The 24866-nt window shown below is 37.8% G+C and overlaps 1 protein-coding gene across 14 annotated transcripts in view; it reads right to left on the bottom strand.

The window, feature by feature from the left end:
• The window catches only part of INPP4B (inositol polyphosphate-4-phosphatase type II B), a 322017-nt gene that overhangs the window by 117831 nt on the left and 179320 nt on the right, over positions 1–24866 (bottom strand). For all 14 annotated transcript variants that reach the window (XR_015772647.1, XM_088056200.1, XM_088056198.1 and 11 more), the window contains 4 exons: positions 20158–20208; positions 15318–15397; positions 4402–4513; positions 2354–2426 (listed from right to left, as the gene is read on the bottom strand). Coding sequence is in view for 13 of the 14 variants with exons in the window: in XM_088056200.1 (XP_087912326.1) it covers positions 2354–2426; positions 4402–4513; positions 15318–15397; positions 20158–20208 (316 nt within the window). In the remaining variant the exon portion in view is untranslated. The remainder of the gene's footprint in view (positions 1–2353; positions 2427–4401; positions 4514–15317; positions 15398–20157; positions 20209–24866) is intronic.

Here is a 24866-nt window from a genome sequence, read left to right as displayed (position 1 = left end):
ATGCAAACAACTAGCAAACTCTCCAGAATTATAAATAAATAACTGAATTTGAGATGTAAATTCAGTCTCTTGGGGTATAGATAGAATAGTGATAAGGTTCTGAAATACACTTCTTATTCCCACTCACTCAGTAAGTATCTTAGAACTTAGAACTGAAGGGCTGCAAGTTCCCTATCCTAAGATTTAAATTTCAGAAGAATGCCAGCATGCTTCCATGCCTACAGGCTTAAGTATTCACAGAGGGGTATTTTTTTCAATTTCATCATTTTGAAGGCTTGATAAACAACAAGAAACAGGAAGTACAGGAAAGCTTTACAACAGTATACACATGTACTGAATATGTATATAGGAATGTATGTATATAGGAATACATTCTATTCTAGGGGTAGTTCTGTACGAACACAGCAGGGAAAGCAGTGCAGGCACTGTTGATGTTATCAGGTTTCCTGACACTTCTGCAAAGGTACCCATATGAGAAATCCAGTCTGTCTCCAGGCAACACAGAGAGCCTTAATCCACACAAAGCCCAGTCACGGGGGCGTGCTGGGCAAGAAGTCTGATGGGTTGAGGAAATAGGCTGACAGTATGAAAGGAGAGCTAAAATTTTCCAATAGAAGAAATTGGAAATTCAATAAAAAGAGTGGGACTGACAAAACCTGGAACCAGTGCCAGGTGTCAGCAGGAAAGTGGAGGTGATGCTGGTTGAGAAGAGAAAGTTGCAAGTGCAGGAAACAGACTGAAGAGTAATTGTTTATCAGATCAAACTTCCTGTGACTGCAAACTCTTTCCAATATCCTGCATGCTGTCCTCTCTTGCATACGCACCTGCAGTTCTGCTCTTTCCCCTCAATTCTTTAAAAAAACCTGAAAACCCAAAAAATTACTAAAAAAGTGCCCTCCATGGTATGTTTGACTTCATAAGCTCTATTAGTGTTGGGTGGGGTTTGGTTTCATATTGTGTTAATATATGAGAATAATAAATGTGAAAATGCTGTCTAGATACACTATAGAATCACTTGCAAATACTCTTGACAAATTGATCTAGACTTCAATATTCCTAAAACCAACATCTACCTTGGAAGTTCCAACAAAATACATTCACAACCTCCAGCATTTTCTCATACAAAAAAAACCCTAATCAAACCCACACAACGGAGGCAACAAATAGACAAAAATCAGTCATGAATCAATATTGTTCTCTAAACAGAAATGTCATTTCTTCAAGTCCCACTAATCTGGATGACATACGGAATCATAATCAAAGAACAGCACTGAGTTAGACCAAATCCTTCAACTGACTCTCTACTATCTTGTCTCCAAGGAAAGCCATAAGTAGATACCTAGAGACACAAGATACCCTCCCTGCCTCCAGCTATTTCCAGTTCAGGAATTTCTGGAGTCAGATGTAGTTCCTGTACATTCAGTAATTCTCAATTAACATCTTTCTCACTTTGAACTGATGAAAATAAATAGTAGTTTTGTAGAAGAAACTTTTTCTGATCTAGTCTCAACAACTCACAGAAAAAAATTACAGCATTCATGCATATATGGAAGAATTTAATTTTTGGAGGGTTTTAGTACTTCCTTCAGACTGCAAAGGTGATTCAATAAGTCTGCCCTATTAGAGAAGTCAGATGAAAAAGTTTTGAAAGGTTGTAAAACTTCAGAAACATTCCTCCTCAACTGTATGCAGCAAACACAGAATTCTTGACAGCGCTGTGGTTTCAGATGACCCATATAACTTATTTGTGACATTGTTACTGAAGAGTAATGGAGATTCATAAACTTGGTCTAATAAAAGTTTTATGGTGCAGCATACCAGCATGTAATATTTCTCAGCATAATGAAAGAGAAATACATCTAGTTTAACACCATGCACTCAAGCCCAGAGTTGACCTAGAATAGGGAATGCCTTGCCAATAGCTCCCTTCTTTCTAGGACAGATAGTTTCCAAATCAAACTGAATCTGCCACTTCATCAGCTATGAGAGAGATTAATTGTTCCTGGTATTCACTTACAAGTAACGCATCATTATTTAAAAGAATGCAGTGATGTAATTCCATGCCAACAGAAGTCACTGACAGTCTTGAAAATCATCAAACAGTAAAGATGCAGGAGATGGAGATTTCAGCACTGCTTCAGAAAGCATAATTGACACACATTTCTTCAAATTTCTCAGTAAAATGATAATGTCAAATATATATAAAACACTAAAATATTGAGTTTAAATCAATATCTACACATGCATATAGCATATGAAGAGATATTTATGATCACACATGAATCAGTGTGATTTCTTCAGGGCCAGACATAGCATTGCAAGAACCATCTCTTACAGATATTGTAATTCTTACCTGCATTTAAGGAAGGCAGGTTGTCTTTCCCACTTATGCCTTCAGTGGCTGTACACTCACGAACCAATGCAGACTGCAAAAGAAAGACAGCTGCAAATGTGATGCATTCAGGGGTCTGAAATAAATCCATGGCAGTTTATAAAAGGTAGGCTGAAAACCATCACTGATAATAATACAAACTTCTCAAGTTTTAATTTCAATTTACATTTTTATCTTTATATTTCTGTTCCAAGATACTGTAACACAATCAGAATTATAGTCAAGAAAATGACAAAATGTGATCAGCCATTCCATAATAAAACACAAATGTTTTCTACCAGTATAATGCTAGAAATGTTGAGAGATATTAATAGTTTGGCTTAATAAGTAAGTTTTATTATAAGAATAAGTCACTTTAGTTTAAAACAATTTTTGGCAAGTTTTGTGCTTTCAAAGAGGTTTCTTTAGGCAAAGCAGTTTTCACATGCACAGTACAAGAAAACATTTCATTAATTTTCAATCAAGGGAAAAGTAGGAAGCTTTAAAATGTGTTCACATTTTGTGATTGAAAGAATTTTTTATATAAGTGAACCAGAATATTGTTTTGGTAAGATTAGTGCATAAAAGTATAAAAAGTTTATGAAGAAAGCAATCAGTGTACACCTCTGTTAAATGTAGTATGACCTATATTTTTAATGCTCCTCCTACCCGCAGCCAGAAAACAAATGGGAGTTTCTAAAGGTGATACGGAGCTCTGTGCCAAGGGCTTCCCCAGTTCCTAGAAGCTCAGTGGAGAACTTAAGGTGGAGAGCAACACACGATGTACTCTCTACCAGGAGATATCAGAAAATGAATTTAACCATTGACTTCCTCTTCCATGAGAAATTCCTGCACATAGTCTATCTAAAAGTGAGCAAACCCAGTTCAAAACTGATTTATTTTATATTAATTCAATAACTCCACATTCTCACAATTGCATCCTCATTATCAACATATAAACCAAGACTGTGCTGCAACTGATCTGTACAAACCAAGGACTCCTTTTAAGATCACAGAGAATACACCTGTCATGAGTCTGGTCTCTCTTTGCAAGTATTTAATAGCAATAAAATTGCTATTAAAGCCTTCTGTCTCCCCCAAGCAGGACACAGCTCATTAATTACATCTCAAATAATTGCAAGGAGTCTCAGTCTACATTTTGAAGTGGAAGAAAAGCAAAATAAAAGAGAGGGCTGAAAATACAGCTCATGTTGCCTATATTATGCAAGTTTTACAGTTCAAAATCAGAAAGATTTCACAGCATTTGTTGGCTTTTTGGAACTGGTTCCACTCATCAACTGTTTTAAAAAGGCACTGAAGTCCTTTGAGATATTTGGTCAAATAAAGTATAAAATCTACCCTCAGAATTTGACCCAAAAGCAGACTTGTTTGGCTAAGCAAAAAAGATATTAAAAATAATGTCCTTTTCTCAAAAAATAGTATTATATGTTACTTCCAAACAAAAAAATGCTGCATTCTCTGTAGCAGTTTCGTTTTTTTGTTTTTTTAATGAGAAACAGAATACACCATAGCATTAAGCAGTAAACCACCATATTAGGGCTGCAAAAATTGAGTGCACCCATGAAACAGATGAACCTGCCCCTCTGCAAAGGAATTCATCTCTTCTTTGGTTTGCTTGTCATTCTTCCAAGCTTTTCGGTGTTGTGGGCACAGATTGCACATAAAAATCAACATGAACAGGACTTGAAGGGCAGAAAGCAGAGCAGCTATCCAAGGGAAAAAGAAGCTGTACTTATGGCATCTCTCTTGACAATTTTTTGATCAAAACTGATCAAATACATTCAGTTGATATAAAAATAAGCTATTTCTTTTTTAAGAAGGAAATGGGCTAGGAAACTCAGGTTAGAATATTACTCCATACATTTTCATGAGGGCTTTTTCTTTTTTCAGTTGAGGGAGATAAGTGTCCAGAAATTTGAAGTCCTTGACCCAATTTGGTAATTAGTATTTTAGACATCTGTTAAAACTGATCATTCTAATTAACTTAATGCAATAAACTGAGTTTCCACCTTTTGATCCTGGGTATCTGCTGTGATGTGGTCTGTTTCCCCCTCCTCTAGCTCTCCCATCTTCAGAAGATTGACTTCAATGGTACCAACTGTCCTTCCAGCATCAGATGTTCTGGAAAAAAAAACAACCCCTGACACTGGATCACTTACAGCATTAAATTTTTTCAATTAAAATATTGTCAGTAAATATTTAGTCCCCTCTCCATTCTGTAAAGCTGCAGTCAGCTGTATTGAATTGGTTATTTACCATCACAAAACAGATGTTAGCAATGAGGCAACTTCTTCAGGACAATGAAAGTTTTCATCACAAAAATGAGGACAGGTAAGTGCTATAAATGATGCATGAATTCATGAACACCACCAGATTTTCATTCTAGACCTTATCCTGTCTGTGGACTCTTGGATAAAGTGCTGTAATACTGCACCAATATTCCACTGAGGATCTGCAATCCCACTGCAGAGTACATGGCTTTGTTTCCTAATATTCAAAGAAAGGACATACTTTCTTTGTGTATTAATATAACCAACCCCTGCAAAACCAAAACAATGGAACTAATATGAATATCACTTTTCCCTTTGTAATCCCTCCACAGAGTAATTATTGAGAATCCATCCTATTTCTTGAACAATATGGGAATGACAGTACTGTTCCAGGTAAATTCCTTTATTAATCAGCTCCACAAATAGTTTACTTCCAATTAATCAAAAACAAGTAACAATTCAGATGTATATCCCCAAGAAAAGAGTATCACTGACTACTTTTTGGAAGAGACAAGAGTTTAAACTCCAGAAAGATACCAAATGCTTTTTCAGCTTTCACTGGCAGCACAGCACCAAGGTTAATGGCATAGTCTATCTCCCCTGGCTTATTCTGAACAGCTGGATTTTTTGAAAGGAAGGAAAGAAGACTAACAGACCATTTCATAATAATGAAAAGGCACCAAGCAAAAATAGACAAAAGAAAATGATGAGAATAAATTCAGCAGAATTACAAAAACACAGCAAGGAAGGAAAATCAAAACAAATGTGTTTGGAGCAATACTGTGCATTATCTGAGCAGTGAAAATGAAGAGTCATGAATCAGGAAAAAAGAATACCTAGAAAAGTTCAATGTCATAAAATCATAAAATCACAGAATTATTGAATGTGCTGAATTGGAAGGTACCCATTAGAACCACCAAGTCCAACTCCTACAGTAAAATCTAAAAAAATAGTTACCCCCAAAGCTTCCAAATTAAATAATTATTTTGGTTACAAACCATCAGGGTTTAATATGCACTCAAACGCATACACTCATCTTGCAACTATACAAATCTGGTCTTCTATAAAACCTTGCAAAATAAACATAATTCTTCATAATTTACATGTGTAAAACTTCATTTTGTCTAAGCCAAATTAATTACTGACTATAAACAATTAAAAACTAACCAGTTCCAGAGAGTTTTGCAATTGAAGAAGCATATATTAATTTACAAAGCATCCAGAAGAAAGTAATAAGTGTTCAGTGTCTAGATGGTGCTTATGAGCACAAATACATAATAATTTTGAAATGCATGAGAACAGCTTAAGGGCCTTCTGAATGAAGAACCTTCCCCTGAGTTGCTACAGCCTCATGGTTTGACTTCACTTCTTTTCTCCTTCTAGTGTCAAACTGGCATCCAAACTAGGCTATGTCAACAAATGGACTACAGCATACACAAGCAGAAAGGAAATACATTAGATGTCAGCAAATCACAGTTATATTTAAAAACCAAAGTTTGTGGTTATAAGCCTGAAAATTTTTCAACAGCTTAAGCTCTTCTGATCAAAGTGTCAAGTGAATTAACTGACGAAAGCCAACAAGGCCTGTTGCTCCAGTAAAATAAAATGGACAGGCTAGTTACACTTTCCCAGTCTTCATCTCTTGGTCTTTAGAACACTAAATATTCCCCTTGCTGCTGTTATTAAAAGCTTGGCCTCAGTATAACAGTAAACACTGCATTGCTTGCCTGCATGAGGAGCAATATGTATTTTGCATGGGTTTAAAAACAGTGATTGATCTAATTTCACTTTTGCATCTTTTTTTTTTTTAAATAGTTTTATTATTTTATTCTCAAATTCACTCCTGTACTGGTGTTATACATATGAATGTTACAATCTGGAACATGCATTACTTGCAGGAGAAGGTAATGCAACACAATTAAGCTAAACAGTGGGACTTATTGCATTGTAGTTGCACTTCTTTCTCCAGTTCTTATCTTCCCACACGGAAATCTGAGGACGCAATTTAATCAAAAAAGCCAACAACAACAAAATCAACAAATCATCAAACTAAAGTTTCTTTTGAATGCTACAGGCATACAAATCAACAAAGAGCTCTATAAATGTCCAGGGCAAAACTGCTGTGAGCAGTGTCAGATTCTGTGATTTTAAAATACCAGCAGTGCATGACAGTCTTCAAGTAGACATGTCATGCATTTCAAACTTTCCAGCAATATCATGAGATTACAAACATTAAGAAAGAAAATGTAAAAAGAGAAACAGAAGTGATGCAGTGGGGAAAAAAAAGAAAGAGCTTACAGATCCTACTTTAACATGATAAAAACATGTATAATTTTACTTTGCGCTAACAGCATTGAGCACACACACACATCTATGTACACGCTTTGTGTTCTTTGCCTGCAGAGATGTGAAGAGGCTCTCACACATACATACTGTTCAACAGAGCATCAGAGAAATAATTAATTCATTTTAGGATACTTCATAACACATTAGGATGAAATCAGCTTATTTGCAGTAGTTTAATAAAGCTGAGAAGGACACTCTGCACCCACATGGTGCAGTGAAGGTGGTCCCTGCATCAAATTGCTCCCAGTCGTAAAAGAAGAGACCATATCCCCACAGAACCAAGGACTGCACTTTGACAACCTGTATAGGGCAAGGTGGGATGTGGGATACTGCAAAAAGAATAAAATCAGTGTCAACATAAGAAGTGCATACATGGCACAAAATCCAGCTGGCTTATGGAGCTGGAAAACTGATGATATTTTTCAGTACCCTGGGACAAGAAGCAGCAATTTTCTGATACCTTTGCGGAGCACCTGCATTTGAAATAGATTTGTCTACCATCCCAAGTCCCTAAGGATCACCAGGTCAGTACTAGTTTCCTCAAATGTGAGGGAAGGAGGTAGCCAGTAACACCATGAGCAGCAGGAATCTGTGCCCACTTTATTACTTCTGGCCGTAAAATATTGACCAAGGAATCCAGAGAGGAAGAAAGCAACAAGCTAGTGATGGAAAAGTAAGTGAGCTAGATGGACTGAAACAGCAGTCATTTGCCTCCAATGCTGATCTCAAGTCTCATTATTACACAAATTTAGGCCTGTTAATTGGTTCCCATGGTCATACACCTTTCTTCAAAAAAAAAAAAAAGGAAAAAAAATTATTCAATAACACAAAATAAAAAAAGGAAACAAACTTCATGTTTGCATGGCTGTGTTAATTATAAAAGACAAAGTGACTGCCTGAAAAGCAAACTGCATGACAGAGTCTTGCAGGCAGCCCCTTTCTCCAGTGCATAATACACAATAAATGCAATTAGCACAGGCTGTCCTACAGATTGTCATAAAATTAATTTCTCCACTGCTAGAATATATTTTGATATATCCAAGCACAAAAGTATTGTACTTACACAAAAATGTTTATCTGTGAATTCACAGTGAAGCCTATTACAATAATCAATACTGGTTTTAAACAACTCCACTGTAAATAATATTCTGCTGCATTCTAAGGTAAATAAACAAAGTTTTGCAATGTTCAGTTCCTCCTGTTTTCATTATTTCAATGTACAGTTGATTAAGTTTCATGTCAGAACAAGATTCACCTCAATGGTATTGGAGATTTGCCTGATTTATAGTCAAGCTGTTGTAGAGAAGCTTCCTGAGGTGGATGACACAACATATAACAGCCAAGAAACAATTTCAGGAGGGAGACCAAGTACAACAACTTGTAGACAGATATCTCTTGAATTTTAATAGAGAAAAGCAGCTAAATATATAGTATTTTATAGTCATCATTTGCTAGGGAAGTTATGATAAGTACATAAATGACTGAAGAAATTCCTGTGCTGCTTTCCAATTCTCTCTAGTTAGTTAAACTTTGTGACTATTACTACTGCCAAAGTGAAGTTACATGTTTTGTGGCCCACAAGCTGTTAGGAGGGAGGGAAATTAGGAGCACTTTCTCTCCAAAAATAGTTAGGTTTATCTCCTTTCTTTAAAGAAAGTTCAGTCCTGTCTAAGATTAATGGAAAGATTACAACTAAAATCAGACAGCTAGGCAAAAAGATAGTGTCCAAGAGTTTAAGCACTGACACAAGCTTAAAGAAGTCTGTATAGTAAATGATTGACAGACATGCAGAGGCACAACCTCCCAGATAATCTGTATAATTAATGCACTCCCTCCTAATTCCTGTTTGTGTAGCTCCACTGCCATACAGTTCCTGCTTACAGAGGCCAAAAGATCTGAGTGGCATTGACACTACCCCAGTTTCACACTGAAGTACCCTACCTACACTTTTGTCAATGTCTTAAGAGAAACATGTCAAAGAGATACACTCATACCAAAATTTCCCGAGCTAAAGAGAATCTTCCTGGAAACAGGCAAACTACCACCACAGGGAAAGGGGCTAATGGAAGTACAGATTGCTATCTCCTTGCAAAAAAGCCATAGAGCTCAACCAAGAAAAAAACAACCAAAACCCCAAATCATGCTGTTCTTAATAGAAAGGCATGGTAAAAGATCCTCTAAATTGAACTTAAAAATTAGATCAACTGGAAAAAAAAAATCAGCTTTTATTACTTAATTAGCAGCCAGTACACCTAGCTCTCATTTAGAAAGAAAATAAATATACATGATTTTATTTTTTAAATTGGACACACTATATTATAGAGTCAATATTAAGAAACATTCTTCTACTGAAAAATACTTTTGTTTCATTCAACAGCCCATTTTATGCCACTCATCATCACAACTGTATGAGAAAGTGTCATGGAGTTACTTTACCTTTAAGAAAGTTTAAGTTGCTGGGAACTGCCTGGAGTCTTTTCTCCTGACCAATTATCAGTCATTGCTGAGAATTGACAGCAGTTTAGGCCATTGAAAAGTGGGATCAACTTGTGAGCCCTACCTTAAAGTGTAAAACCAGAGCTCTCTTGGTTCTCTTTGTTTCCTGGCTGGGAAGGGCGGCAGAGCTCCAGGCCTCCCGCTCCCTGCCCAGGCCATGCGGCCGGGCGGGGACTGGGCTGGGCCCAGCGTCTCCCGGCCGGGGGATGCGGGCCCTGCGGAAGGTTTTCTCCGGGCTCTGGCCGGGCCGGGCCGAGCCGATCTCTGGCTCGGCTGCAGGTTTTTTGCTGTGGCTGGATTCACTGGAGACTGCTGAGTGAAGAAGGAGAGAGGCTCTGGGCCTGCAGCGGGCTGGGCGCGGCGACTGCACTCTCCAGAGCAGCCATGAGGAACTTTCCATCGCAGACGGCTCCAGCTCCTGCACCGGCCGAGGCCACAGAACTACCTACAACAGCCTGGGCAAGATTTTAACTCTTTCATTTCCCAGATGAGACTTGCGGATTAATCTTTTTATCCAGACAGAGAAAAAGAGAGTGATCAACATGAAAAGAGACTTTATAAACTACTAGTGACAGGAAAGAAAAGAAGCTTCAGAAAAGGTAGAGAATTAAGAAGATGCTTTAATTAAGCTGAAATATCTTTCTGTTAAAACTATGGAAATGGACAATAAGGTCTTGAAAACACTCCTTTAATTCATGACAGTAAATAGGGAGGAATAGAGTGTTCAAAGTGTAAATTTTGAGTAAAAAAGTAGAGTAATTATGGTACAGTGAAGTGCTGGAAGATTTGAAGCCTTGAGAGGCAATGAGAAAACTGTTTTCTAGTGAAGCTCACAGAAACAGATGAAGAAGACTTTTTGCCTTTGAATAACTTATCCTTAAAAATCCCATCCCTAGACTCATGGCCCATACACACTTGAGAGTGATGTGAAAATGGGAGGAGTGGGCTCTAATAACAGCAGCTCTGGGCAGCTAACATTAGAGCAATGGAAAACTATAACAAAAACAGTTTTTCTTGTGAGAAACTCCATAAATTAACAGGAAGAAACTTCTGTTTCTCTATAAAGACTGGTGAAAAGACTGTAGCAAGAATTGGGACTGTTTTAACCATGAAAGTTCCAAAGTTTTTGTCTCTTTTGTCATGTGAACAAGGGAATAGTGGGTAGACAGGGGATGAAAAGGTTTTTCTGGAAGTTTATTCTGGTGTTCTTATTGTAGTTTGTCAATAAACTTTCTTTTTTTTTCCTTTTAAGTTTTATGCCTGTTTTGCTCTTGTTCTAATCCATATCTCACAGCAAGAAATAAGTAACTTTCTTAGTTATTGGTTTAAAACCACGACAGAAAGCTAGAAGCAAGTGACATTGCATTATCATTGCAAAATTAAACATGCAAGTCTATAGAAAGCATCTCTCTTTTTATAAATTCCATATTGGAAACTGCAATCCCAAATCTCTAGTAACTAAATTCCTCAGCCAACATCAGTTGTGTATACTGAAGCAATTGTACTAATTGACCTTTTCATGTTTTGATGATTATCTACACGCGCACAGATCTACCAAAAACACTTGGCCACTGGTTTAGGGCACCTTTATGGAGAAGAAAGGACAATCAAAATAAAAACTTCTTTTGCAGAGGTTTTGTAACTTGTATCCTTAATCACTATTAGGGTACAATGGTAGGAAAATGGAAAAGCACAGTGTGTCAATGGTGGAGAATGCAGACATCCAGTGAGGCACCAGGAGAATAGCAGGACCGGCTCCATGGACACCCTGTACGTCCCTGGCTGATGGCTTGAGAGCTGGTGAGACCCTCAACTTAGAAAGGAGGACTCGAGAATACCTGGCAGGAGAGCCAAGCTGAGAGTGCCTCAGGGGCACGGAGGAAAAGGGCTTACAGGGGGTGGGGGCAAGACTAGGCACTGGGATAAACATTTACCATTACCCAACGAGATGTATTATAGACGGCTTTATTGTTTTTATACATGGGAAGGACCTTTATGGACAATATTAACATTATGGACAATTATGGACAGTATGGCTCTTCCTGTGGACTGTTTTTTGGCTTCTGCAAAGTTCCTCTTTTTTTTTTGTGTATACCTCCCCATATCTTCCCCTCTCCTGTGTTCCTAAGGGCAGGACAAAGGGTAAAAAATGCCAAGATGGCTCGGGGCTGTTGCTGACTCCCCGTCACCGATATGCCTCTGCCATCCCATCCCCTGTTTTCCTGAAGGCAGGCAAGGAAGGGAGAATGTCCGAAGTAATGCAGCTCTGCTACCATCTGCCTGCCGTCTCGTGTCCTCCTTTATCCCCTGTCTTTCCACATTCCCATTCCCTGTCCGGGAAAATGGAAATATTCTTTCCTGGACCACCCCTTCCCAAGATGGCGCTGGTCACACAGTCTGGGATCCTTTATCCTGCCTTTCTCCTTCTTTTCCAGCCCCTAACCTTCCCTTCCCCCAGTAATTCTTGCTCCAGTTCCAACCCTTTCTCCCACTGCTCTACCTCTGGGGCTGTGCCTTTTCCATGGTGGTTAGCAGCCCCTCCAGGAAAGTCTAAATTGTAACCCAAGCGCCAAAGGCCAGTGTTTCATCATCATCCCCTGAATTGGCGACGGCCCTATCTTCGGGGCAGGAGCTGAGGCTGAACACTGAGAACTCTGCCCCTCATAAGAGGAGATCAAAGAGCTATTACCTTCCTAAAAGAAAATCAAGAACTGGTAGAGACTGAACTGAAAAACCTTTCTGTTTTTATTAACCACCACCACTGCTTAATTTGCCCGGCTGTTGTCCTAGATCTAAGCGTTTGTTTCAAATTTTGTTTTTGTTTGTTTGCTTAGTCTGTTTTGTTGTTGGGTGCTAGTGTTTTTAGTGTTCCACAGAGCAAGGCGGGTGCTTTGTGGGGGAGTTGAGATTTCTATGGTGTAAGTTTTAGAAACATTCTAAGTTCCCAATCAAAGTTTAATTAAAAAAAGATCAGTTGTGAGGTGCCCCCCGCCCAGGGAGGCAGAGATTCAGTTTCATTGTTAAAGTGAGAGCCTTGGGCAAGAGGGAATTCCACCCTCTGCCTCAGGGGATGTGCCCTGTGAGCCCTGGAAGAATTGCCCCACCCCAGACCCTCCTGGGGTGGCAGCCCAGGGTGTTCTGATTGAATTTGAGCCCCTGGGGTTTCTCCCTTGCTCTGTCCCTTGTTTAATTAACTTTTGGTGTCCCATAGACACATGCCAGCTCTCCACAAAATAACAGAAAAATGCAAGAATCTTCCTTTGAAAACAATTTTATATTGTTACGTTGTACCTCAGAAAGAAAATGGAAGGACATAGTAACAAAAAAAAAGGGCAACAAAAAGAAAACTCAAAAATTATAAATTAAAAATTAAAAAATTAAAAATTAACCAGATTACATAATTACACCAATCTTTACAGGGCACACCACCGAGCCATTTCTCGATCTTTAAATCTCTGCTTTAAATCAACAAAGGAGTACCTCAATCACAGGCGCTCCCTGATAAACTCCCATCGGAAGAATATCAACAAAAATTAAATAGAATTTTATGCTCTGACAAGTCCCTTGATATATCCTCTATCCTCCTGAGAGGTACTAATACTTCAGGGTGATTAGAGGAAAGCAAGCTTAAATTAGTAGACTGCTCTGGTTAAATTGTCATCTCAGAAATGTGGATAATTTCTACTGACTTTCTGCTGCTGAACAGTCAATCAGAAAACAATCCCACTTTTGAAACGTGAGGACTTTTTTTTTTTTTTTAAAAAAATCCAACTGACTAAACCCTACCATTTAATGAATCTGCAAATTAATTTAATTGGAATATTTGTCTTCTAATGTTAGTTGAACAAAGAGGACAACCAATATAAAAATATTAATTAAAAGCAAATTTTTAATCTATTTCTTATGAGCTTTCCATCTTTTTGGTTACAAATTGGTTGGCTGAGATACAAAATACTTACTCTGAAACTGTCCTGAAGCTTTTCATTCTGTCAATTACTGTGCCACCTGTTGGAGGCAATCTTTCAGATCAAATTTTCAATATGTTAGGGAAGCAGGGTTTATCCTAAAGAGCTAAAAACAACTTGAATTCCTGTAAGAACAGATTCTTACAATCACTAAGCTGGAATTTATTTATCTAATCATTGATTCCCATAGGGAACAGTCAGTTCACATTTTATCTAATCAGATCTTTTTGTCAGAGAAAGTTACCTTGCTAGGCATGCCATCTTCTGTTTGGGAAAAATTAAAACCAAAGTATTTTGTTTTGCCTTGTAAACTAAACACTCATATACAATTATTCTTGTTGAAATAGGAAGGCAGGTGCCAAAATACTTCAAGAAGTTTCCATTTCTAAAAAATCTCAGGAATGGTCATACTTTGCTCCTTAAAACAATTTAAGGCTGTCTTCCTATGCTCGGGGTAACAAATGTAACACAAGTTTCCCACAGCACCTATGTGCAACATCCCAGGCACAACATACACCAATGTCTCAGTTCTCCCAATCACAGCTTCTTTCCTCCCAAAATATTGCCTTTGTAGGAGTTTGGAGTTTGAGCAGTTACTATGTGAAGCTTAACTGCACCTTCCTCGTAACCCCAAATAAGCCTCCACTGCACTTGCAAAACTCAGCTCAACAAAATCCCTGCACTATATAAAGTCCAATGAATTTATTCTGAAGATCACTACCTAAAAGGTTACCCCTAACCTTCAAAAGGTTTTGATTAGTACCTTCATTTATCTTAAGCTATACAAGACAGTATCAGGGGTGATGATTTTTTTTCCTTCAGTGCACAGCTTTAAGATGTATCTGTTCAGCCCAGCCCTAGGTTTTGAACATTGTCTCTGACCCTTCTTCAGATCTGTACCCTGTAACTGATTAGTTGTACATTGCACCCCCTGCAATTTCAGTATGGTTACATGTAACAATGAGTTTAGGAGACCACAAGCATTTTCACATGGGAGACACCTTCAATAATTAGGCCCACCTTCTGTAAACATGCCTAGCAAACAAACCAAACTGTACACTGTTAGTTCTTTAAGCCACATTCAACCAAACAAAACTGGGAATCTTACGCTCCTTTCTAAAGGAAACTTAGAATATTCCCTAAGGCAAGTTCCCTGCAATTTTTCCATAGGTTATCATACTTTAAAATTACCTTTTCTATTCTGGCACCTGGGAAGCTCCAGGTTATAGGGTTGATATTTAATTTTAGCGTTTAGTTTTGAATTTGTGCATGGCAGAATTAGAAACACTTCAAGTTGACATCTAATATACTTGATGGAACATGGAGCTTAAAACTCAGTCAAGCAGCAATCATAGAATTGTATAGGTTGGAAAAGACCTTTAAGAGCATTGAGTCCAACCATTAATCTGCCATGTCCACTATTAAATCATGTTTCCCAGGGCCACATCTACATGTCATATAAATACCTCCAGGGATGGTGACCCACCCTACTTCCCTGGGCAGCCTGTTTCAGTGCTTGATAACCCTTCATGAGAAGAACTTTTTTTCCTGGTTTCCTATCTAAACCTCACCTGGTGCAACTTGGGTCCATTTTCTCTTGTCTCCTTACTTGCTACCTGGGAGAAGAGACTGACCCCCACTTTACACCACCTCCTTTCAGGTAACTGTAGAGGGTGATAGAGTCCCCACTGAGCCTCCTTTTCTCCAGGATAAACACCACCAGCTCCTTCAACCATTCCTCGCCTGACTCATGCTCTAGACCCTTCCCCATCCTTGTTGCCTTTCTTTAGATGAGAAATGCCAAGCATTATTAATTCACCATGATTTACAACAGTAGGAAATACTTACCTGAGGGTAAGGGTCAGCTGCTGCTCCTTTGACTTTACCAGATCTCCCACTCTAAAAGTTGCACAGCCCAGGAAGCTTCGCTACAAATCAAAGCAGAAAGAAAATATAAAATATTTGTTCATTTTTGTTACTTCTTTTGGTCTCACACTTGAAAATCTTCAAATTGCATTTCCATATAACAGCTCTATGACAGCTATATGACACTCCAGCAACTAGAAATTTTTTTGTGCATCTACAGCATGATTATTAGTAAACTGTTAAAAACTTTGGTTTCATGGGCAGGAACCTTTCTCTTTTCCATTACAAACAGTCTAACAACATGACAAAATAACAGGTTGTAAGATATGCAGTCACAGGAAAATTTTCATTCCGTCCAAGTATTTGCATTTTGCATCTATTTATATTTTTCTAATTTCTGGATTACAACAAGTGCTAAGTTTTCACTATTTACCAAAGTTGTTATGTTTCTTCCTCAAGCCCTTGGTACTACCATCCATGTATTCCAAATATGAATGTATTTGCTAGGAAGGTATTTTTAAATTGACTTCAGCACAAGTTCATTAATAGAAATGTTGTATTTCTCTAGTTCTTGGTAATGTTTTAGGCACTTTTTCCCTCTATTTCCATTGTAAGATGAACCTATTCACTGCATTAAAAGTGCAGAAAAATGTGGTAATGCAACTAGATTGCCTAAAGTTAAATTAAGCTACACCACTACATCTTTTTCTTCTAGAAAAATCACTCTTCACACATAAAAAAAAGGTTCAAAAAAGAAAAAGGATTAAGTCTTCTTTTGCACTTTGGTTATTTTTTAACCTCTGCTCAAATCCTGCTTGTCATGGAGTTACTTTACCTTTAAGAAAGTTTAAGTTGCTGGGAACTGCCTGGAGTCTTTTCTCCTGACCAATTATCGTTCATTGTTGAGAATTGACAGCAGTTTAGGCCATTGAAAAGTGGGATCAACTTGTGAACCCTACCTTAAAGTGTAAAACCAGAGCTCTCTTGGTTCTCTTTGTTTCCTGGCTGTGAAGGGTGGCAGAGCTCCAGGCTTCCCGCTCCCTGCCCAGGCCATGCGGCCGGGCGGGGACTGGGCTGGGCCCAGCGTCTCCCGGCCGGGGGATGCGGGCCCTGTGGAGGGGGGATTTTCTCCGGGCTCCGGCTGGGCCGGGCCGAGCCGATCTCTGGCTCGGCTGCAGGTTTTTGCTGTAACTAAATTCACTAGAAACTGCTGAGTGAAGAAGGAGAGAGGCTCTGGACCTGCAGCAGGCTGGGCGCGGCGCCTACACTCTCCAGAGCAGCCATGAGGAACTTTCCATCGCAGACGGCTCCAGCTCCTGCACCGGCCGGGGCCACAGAACTACCTACAACAGCCTGGGCAAGATTTTAACTCTTTCATTTCCCAGATGAGACTTGCGGATTAATCTTTTTATCCAGAGAGAGAAAAAGAGAGTGATCAACATGAAAAGAGACTTTATAAACTACCAGTGACAGGAAAGAAAAGAAGCTTCAGAAAAGGTAGAGAATTAAGAAGATGCTTTAATTAAGCTGAAATATCTTTCTGTTAAAACTATGGAAATAGACGATGCAGTCTTAAAAACACTCCTTTAATTCATGACAGTAAATAGGGAGGAATAGAGTGTTCAAAGTGTAAATTTTGAGTAAAAAAGTAGAGTAATTATGGTACAGTGAAGTGCTGGAAGATTTGAAGCCTTGAGAGGCAATGAGAAAACTGTTTTCTAGTGAAGCTCACAGAAACAAATGAAGAAGACTTTTTGCCTTTGAATAACTTATCCTTAAAAATCCCATCCCTAGACTCATGGCCCATACACACTTGAGAGTGATGTGAAAATGGGAGGAGTGGGCTCTAATAACAGCAGCTCTGGGCAGCTAACATTAGAGCAATGGAAAACTATAACAAAAATAGTTTTTCTTGTGAGAAACTCCATAAATTAACAGGAAGAAACTTCTGTTTCTCTATAAAGACTGGTGAAAAGACTAGCAAGAATTGGGACTGTTTTAACCACCAAAGTTCCAAAGTTTTTGTCTCTTTTGTCATGTGAACAAGGGAATAGTGGGTAGACAGGGGATGAAAAGGTTTTTCTGGAAGTTTATTCTGGTGTTCTTATTGTAGTTTGTCAATAAACTTTTTTTTTCCTTTTAAGTTTTATGCCTGTTTTGCTCTTGTTCTAATCCATATCTCACAGCAAGAAGTAAGTAATTTTCTTAGTTATTGGTTTAAAACCACGACACTGCTCCACATTGCTGAAATCCCATTTTGTCAGCTTGGCCAGCAGTAGTATTCTTGCCTTGGGAACAAGAAGAAATAAACTAACAGCATACAGCCACCTTCTACCCATTTATCTTTTAAATATATGACACAATATCACTTGCTCTAAATAAATTGTAATGAGATCATGACATTAAACATAATTTAATTTTTTGCAATAAAACAATAAGAAAGACACAACAATAAGAAGTTTGGGTTTTTTATTACATAACACTAAGTTTACTGTTGGAATGGTAAATTAAAATTCCAGGCTAAATTCTATACATTCTTGAATATACAAATTCTAGAAGAATAGAGTCCGAGTCAACACAGGCTGCCTACAGAGAGAAACTTTTCCTTCAGGGAAAAACAGAAAAGAAGTCACTGTCACTGCTGAGAAGAGAAACTTCCTCTGGTGAAAAAAACCCTTCAGCCTGCTTTTTTTCAGGAAAGCCAGCAGGATGTTGAGTGTTTGACTGCGAACAAAAAAACTCTACACTAAGATAAGTTTTCTTCTATATACAATATACAGTTCAAATAACAATTCTGAAATTAGGTAAGCACCAACACAGGTCTGCAGTTTGGTAAACTGAGTCAGGAGGTATGGCTTATTCCCATCAATGCCATTGGCTTAGATTCCCTAAACAGCATGTAAGCAGCAAAGGAAAAAAGACACAAATTAAGAGTCTAGAGAAGGCTGGAAAAATAGTGGATCTGTGAAGTGATGAACAGGAAGAAAGGAAGAAAAAAGGCCTGTAGGATATATATAGAGAAAAATAACATAGCCACACAAGCAAAGGTCACAGTTAGTTTTCAATGCCAAAATGAAAGGTACTTCTACAAAAAAGACATCCAGGTGCAACACACAGTGATGCACAGCTTTGCTGGAGTGAACACACAGATGGTTCTGTCTTCCTTTGGATCAGTCAACATGACTGATCCAAACATGGAGTTTCTCCACTAAAACTTCATGGTCATATATTTAGCCCAGATTATTTATCTTCTTCCAAGAGCAGATCCTTCTTCATACTGTAAGAACACATTCCATAGCACTTTGTCTCTGTAGCAGCCTTTATGCTGGCATTTCATGACATTTGAGTGTTTTTATTTGAAACCTGACCATTTGGAAAGGGGAAAAGGGGTATTTGAAATGAAACTGATATAAGGTTTGGTCACTTGGGGCTTCTTTTTGCAGCAAAATAGAACTATAAATATATTTAAAGAATCCTAAGTCAGAATCTTCACATGACCAGGGCCAGGAGACAACTACACTGCTCTCTCTTAAAGTCAAAGAACTTTGGTCATTGTACCTACTAAACATGTCTGACTGTCAGATCTACCTCTCCAGTGTCATGAAATTAATGATGAATGATTGTATTGGCTTCAAACATTCTACTTAGGTCTCTGTTTCATATTTTTATGCTTATTTAAGAAAAAAAAATCTTGTGCAAAATCAAATAAAATTTTAAATGATCCCATGACCCAAATGAAGAGAGTAATGCTAGTGTTCAAGTGGTCTAATATCAAACTGGAGAATATTTTTTTCATAATGACTTAGATACCAATAGTCTGCCCTGCGGTATGAGCTGGCAGTCTACAAACCAATCTAATTTTCCCACATGACTTGGAAAGGCTTGAAAGTTAAGCTTTAAACAGCTTGCTGTTGTAATGCTAACTGCAGAGTAATGTTCCTTTGTAGTTTTGCTACTGTTGTAGTCACGACAATAAATCTGAAGATACATGCCTTGAATAGTTTGATGAATAATCTCAGCTAGCCAAAGAGGAAAGTCTCTATAATAGCTATATGAAAAGTTAAAGCACACTGATTATTTCACTAAGACTGAACTTGCTGCCAAGCTACAGATTTTTCAAACACTAGATGAAGTCCTGAAAACTATGCCATGGAAGCCCTGGTAAGGCAGAAAAGTCAACAATTTAGCCTAAAAATTTAAATCCCTAAAAATTTAAAATTTATTTTACATGTTTGCAGACAGATCTGACACCTACATCAGGTGGTCTTTGTTCTTTTATTCAGCTCTAGCAGGACCAACCTTTCCCACCCACACCAGGTGTCCATATTATCTGTGAGGTTTTGGCCCTCTCAGACCCAGAAATTACTTCCCAATACCTTTGTCAAACGCTCTGTAGATCTACACATAAAAATGAGTCCTCTATATGTTGCCAGTTTAATTGCTGAAAACACAAACCAAAGGCAACTCCTGCTGCAGAATGCAGCACACAATGGTCTGCACACAATGACCAGAAGCTCAGGCTTCTTGAGGCAATGCCACTCCAGACTCTCAATCTCATCCAGATTGCTTGTATGACATTAGCAAGGAGTTTGTTTACACAGTTGTGTTTGTCTCAGGATAGCTTCAGTTGAAAAAGATTTTGAAAAAGATGTGGATAGGATTATATCAATCCATGAGACTATCACTCCTGCCTTGATTATTTTATTCATTTAACCAAAAACTTTTGCTATTAAAAAAGCTTGTCAGTTCCTGTTGAACAGTGGGTGTCTGTGCCTGCTGATGAGATGAAAAAAAAAATTAATATATGAAAATAATTGCTTACCCCAACATCTGCTCTTGGTTCCTTGTGATCAGATAGGACACTGGTGCGGACCTGAGAGAATTAAGGGGAAAAAAGGCAAGAAATAATTGCATCTTTTTGTTGTTGCTTTCAAATCAGAATGAAAGAAGTGCTCATGCCTTTCTTTCCTCATACTTCTGACGTTTTGGAGATAAATTTAAATGGAGGTATATATGCATATATAATTTATAACAACTAATAATTTAACCACAATATTTTATTGGTTCCTGTTAAGAAAGTCTCTTACCACTGCCTTTTTATCATTCTGAAATTTCCTGAGTCTCTAAAGGGAGAAAAGCTATGTTCATTTGTTCCTTTCCTAAAATGAGATTTTTTTTGGCTGTAACTTGAGTGACAGAATTCTTCATCTAAAAGTGTTATCTGGAAGCAAAATTTTCAGCTTCAATTGAAAGAGCATAGTACATTGAAAAGTATTTTCTCCAAATAAGTATTTGTCTTTGCCAGCAGATCTGCAGCAGAAATCCTGTTCCCCAGTCTCAGTGTATGACCCTGTCTCCTTCAGCCTCTTGCTGAGTATCTTGAGGTGAGAGATATTTGTACGCATTCAGAGAAGGAAAGCTTCTATATTCTCCCCCACATGGGACCTCCAGTTGTCCCCGTGTTTACTGCAAGGTGGAGCCACCACTGTTCTCAACTGCTTTAATTTCACAAGAGCAAGTATGGGATAATCTGACTTCCTCTTCTATATTTCCCAAAATATGGTACAGGTTGGTGTGTGGCTGTGTCTTCAGTGTCTTTATAATTTTATTGTTGGGTGGCAGTTGAGAACAGACAACTGATTAAACAGCAAAAATTAGATAGAAAATGTATAAGAAAACTTCTGTGACATCCTTGATAGCCTGGCTGGGCCAAAACCAGCCCTTTGGAATACCTTGCTGTTAAAAGCAACACACAAGGAAGAATACACTGAACACACACATCTGTTTAATTACCCAGCCTATATAAAAGGTATTCATTCCCCAAGAACAAACTTTTTGCTTCATTTCCAAGTAAAACTCATACTCATTTTGTAAATCTCTCTTCAAAAGACTCATTATTTTTGCCATGCCCTCAAATGTGACCCTCAATTCTATTCTAGCTGCAACTCAGTACACAAAAAAAAACGCCTTTAAAGCAAAGATAATTTGAACTGTTTGTTATTCTAAATACATGTTGCTTTAAAGCACCAATATAAAGTCCACCACAAAGACTTGACAAAGAGGAATCAGCTTTTCTCAGTCATCTCTTATCCCTTATCTCTTATTCCCTACAATGAGAACACTGTTTTTTCCACAAAAGCCTAAAGATAATAAAAAATGCTATGATTAATTTAATGAGGGACAGCATACTTTAGAAATCTGTGGGAGTCCTCATTTGGATGCAATTTTACATTTAGATTTTTTCACACTAATACATTAGCAACTCCAAAGTATTTGATGATCAACAGAAAACTAGTATAAAATGTTCAGTATCAATATTTGTATCTAAAATTTACCTTTAGATATTTCAAGTCACAAATGAAAGCTACTGACATTTTCTTGGTGGTGATATACATCTTTCCCTTTTGAAGCTGAGGAAATAACTTAGAGCAGATTTGTTTCTTAAAAGAAAGATGGAGTATCAACACCAGGCCAAAAATGCTGTGTCAATTTAAGATGCTAAAAAGCAGTTCTGTGTGCCAGCCTCAAAGAAGTGACATCTGGCCTAACAAGAAGTCAGGTATTTATATTTTCTAATTATTACTGTTGCTATTTATTCAAGAAAAGGAAACCAATAGTGTAAGGACTAACCTTCCTCTTCATCATTTACTTATGTATTTGTGACCCAGCAGCACTTCAGCAAATATTTTAAAAATTGTATGTGTTTTTGTATGATACTGAGTTGTGCTTCACAACAAGAGAAAGTTCAAGTGTCTTTTCTGCTTACTGAAATCAAGGGAATTCAACATTCATTTAGAATCATATAATATTACTTATTTCTTTGGGAAGGAATGGATATTCCTTCTAAAAGATAAAATCTCAATTCAGGAGAACATATTTTTGCTTTTCTGACCCAACAGAGATGTGGAAAGGGATGTCAACACCTGACAAACCTAGGGCCTTCCATAGAATAAAAGCATATTTCTGAATTTCAAATAGATTTAAAATACAGAAACAATTTCTGCTGCATTTTGCAATACTTTTTGGTTCAGCTATGTTTGTTTATTTTCATTTGGTTTTAACCCATTTATAGCCAGTAGTTGGACAGCCAAATGTAACTCTGGTGGGACTGACATTAGACTGTATCTCTTCTCCCCAGAATATACTTTGTTTAATTGAAATTGAGATTCAATTGAATATCTTGATCAAAGTGTGTGCAAATATATGTAATTGTAGAAACAGATTTATTATTTGACATATATTAAAAGAGAAGCCACATACATGTATATAAATACATGGGCAGTACAATCTCATCCCTTTCAAGTTGTCTCTTGGTTGAGTTCCTAAAGAAAACCTCTCTGAATGGTGTAATTACTGGGGTATCACTATGGGATATTCACACAGGCCTCATTATAAACACAAAGTCAGCTCATAAGCATTTATAAAACATAAGAAACAAGTCAGTTCTAGTCTCAGTCCACAGAATGGAAGAGAAAAAACAGAGATAAATACAGAGGATTTGAAATGTCAAATATCCTCCCAGTGCCCTTCCTGAGTAAACAACCTGCTGCACTTTTTAAAACCTTGTCATAAATCAACTTTTCCCTTCTGGCCCCACCTAGAACAACTACAAAATATAAATGGAAACAGAAAGTCAGATTTTAATCCCAAACATCCACTACTCTGTTAGAACTTCAGTTTTCTCATTATTTGCTCTCAATTATTTGTTCTCCTCTGAGTGGGGAGTTCATTTACAGCTGGGGTAGGACCATGTTTCCCTGGAATAGCACACACTATAGGGTTATCTGCCCAGAAAAGAAGAGATCACAAAGGCATGAAACAAAGACAGCTTGTGACCTAGGCTAAATGCAAAATGTTTGTGACATGTATCCATTCCTGTGATTTTGTTTGCAGAATAATACAGTTACCTTTTTACACCACAGCCTGTTGTACAGGAAGAACACCAGTGGACAACAGTGGGCGCTCACAATATGCTTACTTTTCTTTAAATCTCATACAGAACAATAAGCAATGAGTAATGCATTTGTCACAGACATATATGTGAAATTTCTCAAGGCATAAATGCTAAATTCAGCTTTAATGAACTGCCCTTTAGCAGAAGGCAGTTTTATGTGATTAAAAGGAGCATTCAGTCATTTGTAGCACTCTGAGCCACACTGTCACACACACACTCACACGCACACTGTCAAAGTATAGAAGATATATTCACTATCATTACTGAATCTTTTGTGTCTGCCCTTAACTAAAGCCTTTGCAGTTCAGTTGATGATCAAAGGCCGTGTTCAGGATGCACTCAAGTTTTGCAAACAAATAAGGCTATATCCTTTCCTTGGCTACTATTGATTAATTCCATCAAATCAACAGAAGCTTCCAGTGACTTCCCAGTACTCACTGCTGTTGGCTGCTCAAATGCACTCTTCTGACATCACTCCTATACACTCCTGGCATCTCACAATAACTAAGTACACATAACAGGCAAGGCTAGGCAAGGCAAGATAAAAGAGATAAAAGACTACTGAAGGCAGTCACTGAAAAATTGACTTGTACTCCTTCAATAAAGCACCTTCCAGGAAAGGATTCACAACTTCAGTAAAACAGAAATCGTATGAGAACACAACATGCACACACATTAACCTGGAAGTGCTCCAGGACAGTGACCATCTGCACCTTTCTGCCCCCACAGAGAATAGAAAACTGAACTCTGCTAACACAGCCCTACAGCTCCACAGACATCTGCAACGGGCAGTCAGCCCCATCCTCACCACCACTGCCTGCCAGCCAACCAGCACCACCACCCATCAGAGTTTGGGCGTTACTATTTCTTGGAATCTTTCAGTCAAAGAAATTGCAGCTTCATGTATTTGTGCTGGGTGAGCTGAAAATGCTGAAATTGTTACATGGTTCTGCAACCATCAATCTGCTTTTATAGGATAGAACCCATTCCAGTACATGCAGCAAATTATTTTTTAAAAGAAGATATTTTACATTCACCAGCTATTTATTTTTGTCCTATAGATTAACAATTTGCTAAATAATTCAATCAACATATTGTAGTCAGCAAAATAAAACACTTCCATCAATACTTTGTTTTTTACTTTTTGTTTGCTAACTGCTTATTGAATGGAAGACAATAACAATACAGTAATTTTCCAACCTTTAGTGCAGAATTTCCAATAGCCCATATATAACAAAAGAGGAAATCTTTTCCCATTGGGCATGCACGTGGTATTACAGGGTTTACAGTTCCAATGGAAAAGCTGATAGGCAGAGAAACTAATAAATGTTAAAACTGAATTAAAGATGAAAACAAATAAAGGGAATATATTAGCTGTATCAAATTACAGCAATGTTTTATAATAACTATATTATTTTTATTATATACTAATTAAATTTAAACTTACAAAATATATATATATATATATTCCCTACTACAGATAGTAGAGAAAATATGTATGCCTCTATTACTTGCTCTTTAGCAACTGATAGTTTCATCTGTTTACTTATCTGAAAAGGTCAAATAGAAGGGCAGGA

This window comes from Pseudopodoces humilis, chromosome 6 (assembly GCF_049639895.1).
Source record: "Pseudopodoces humilis isolate 2021_Gansu_Grassland_sample_001 chromosome 6, ASM4963989v1, whole genome shotgun sequence".
Taxonomy (NCBI): Eukaryota; Metazoa; Chordata; class Aves; order Passeriformes; family Paridae; genus Pseudopodoces; species Pseudopodoces humilis.
The sequence above is the reverse complement of the archived record's forward strand: the minus strand, read 5'-3'. Positions and strand labels throughout refer to the sequence as shown.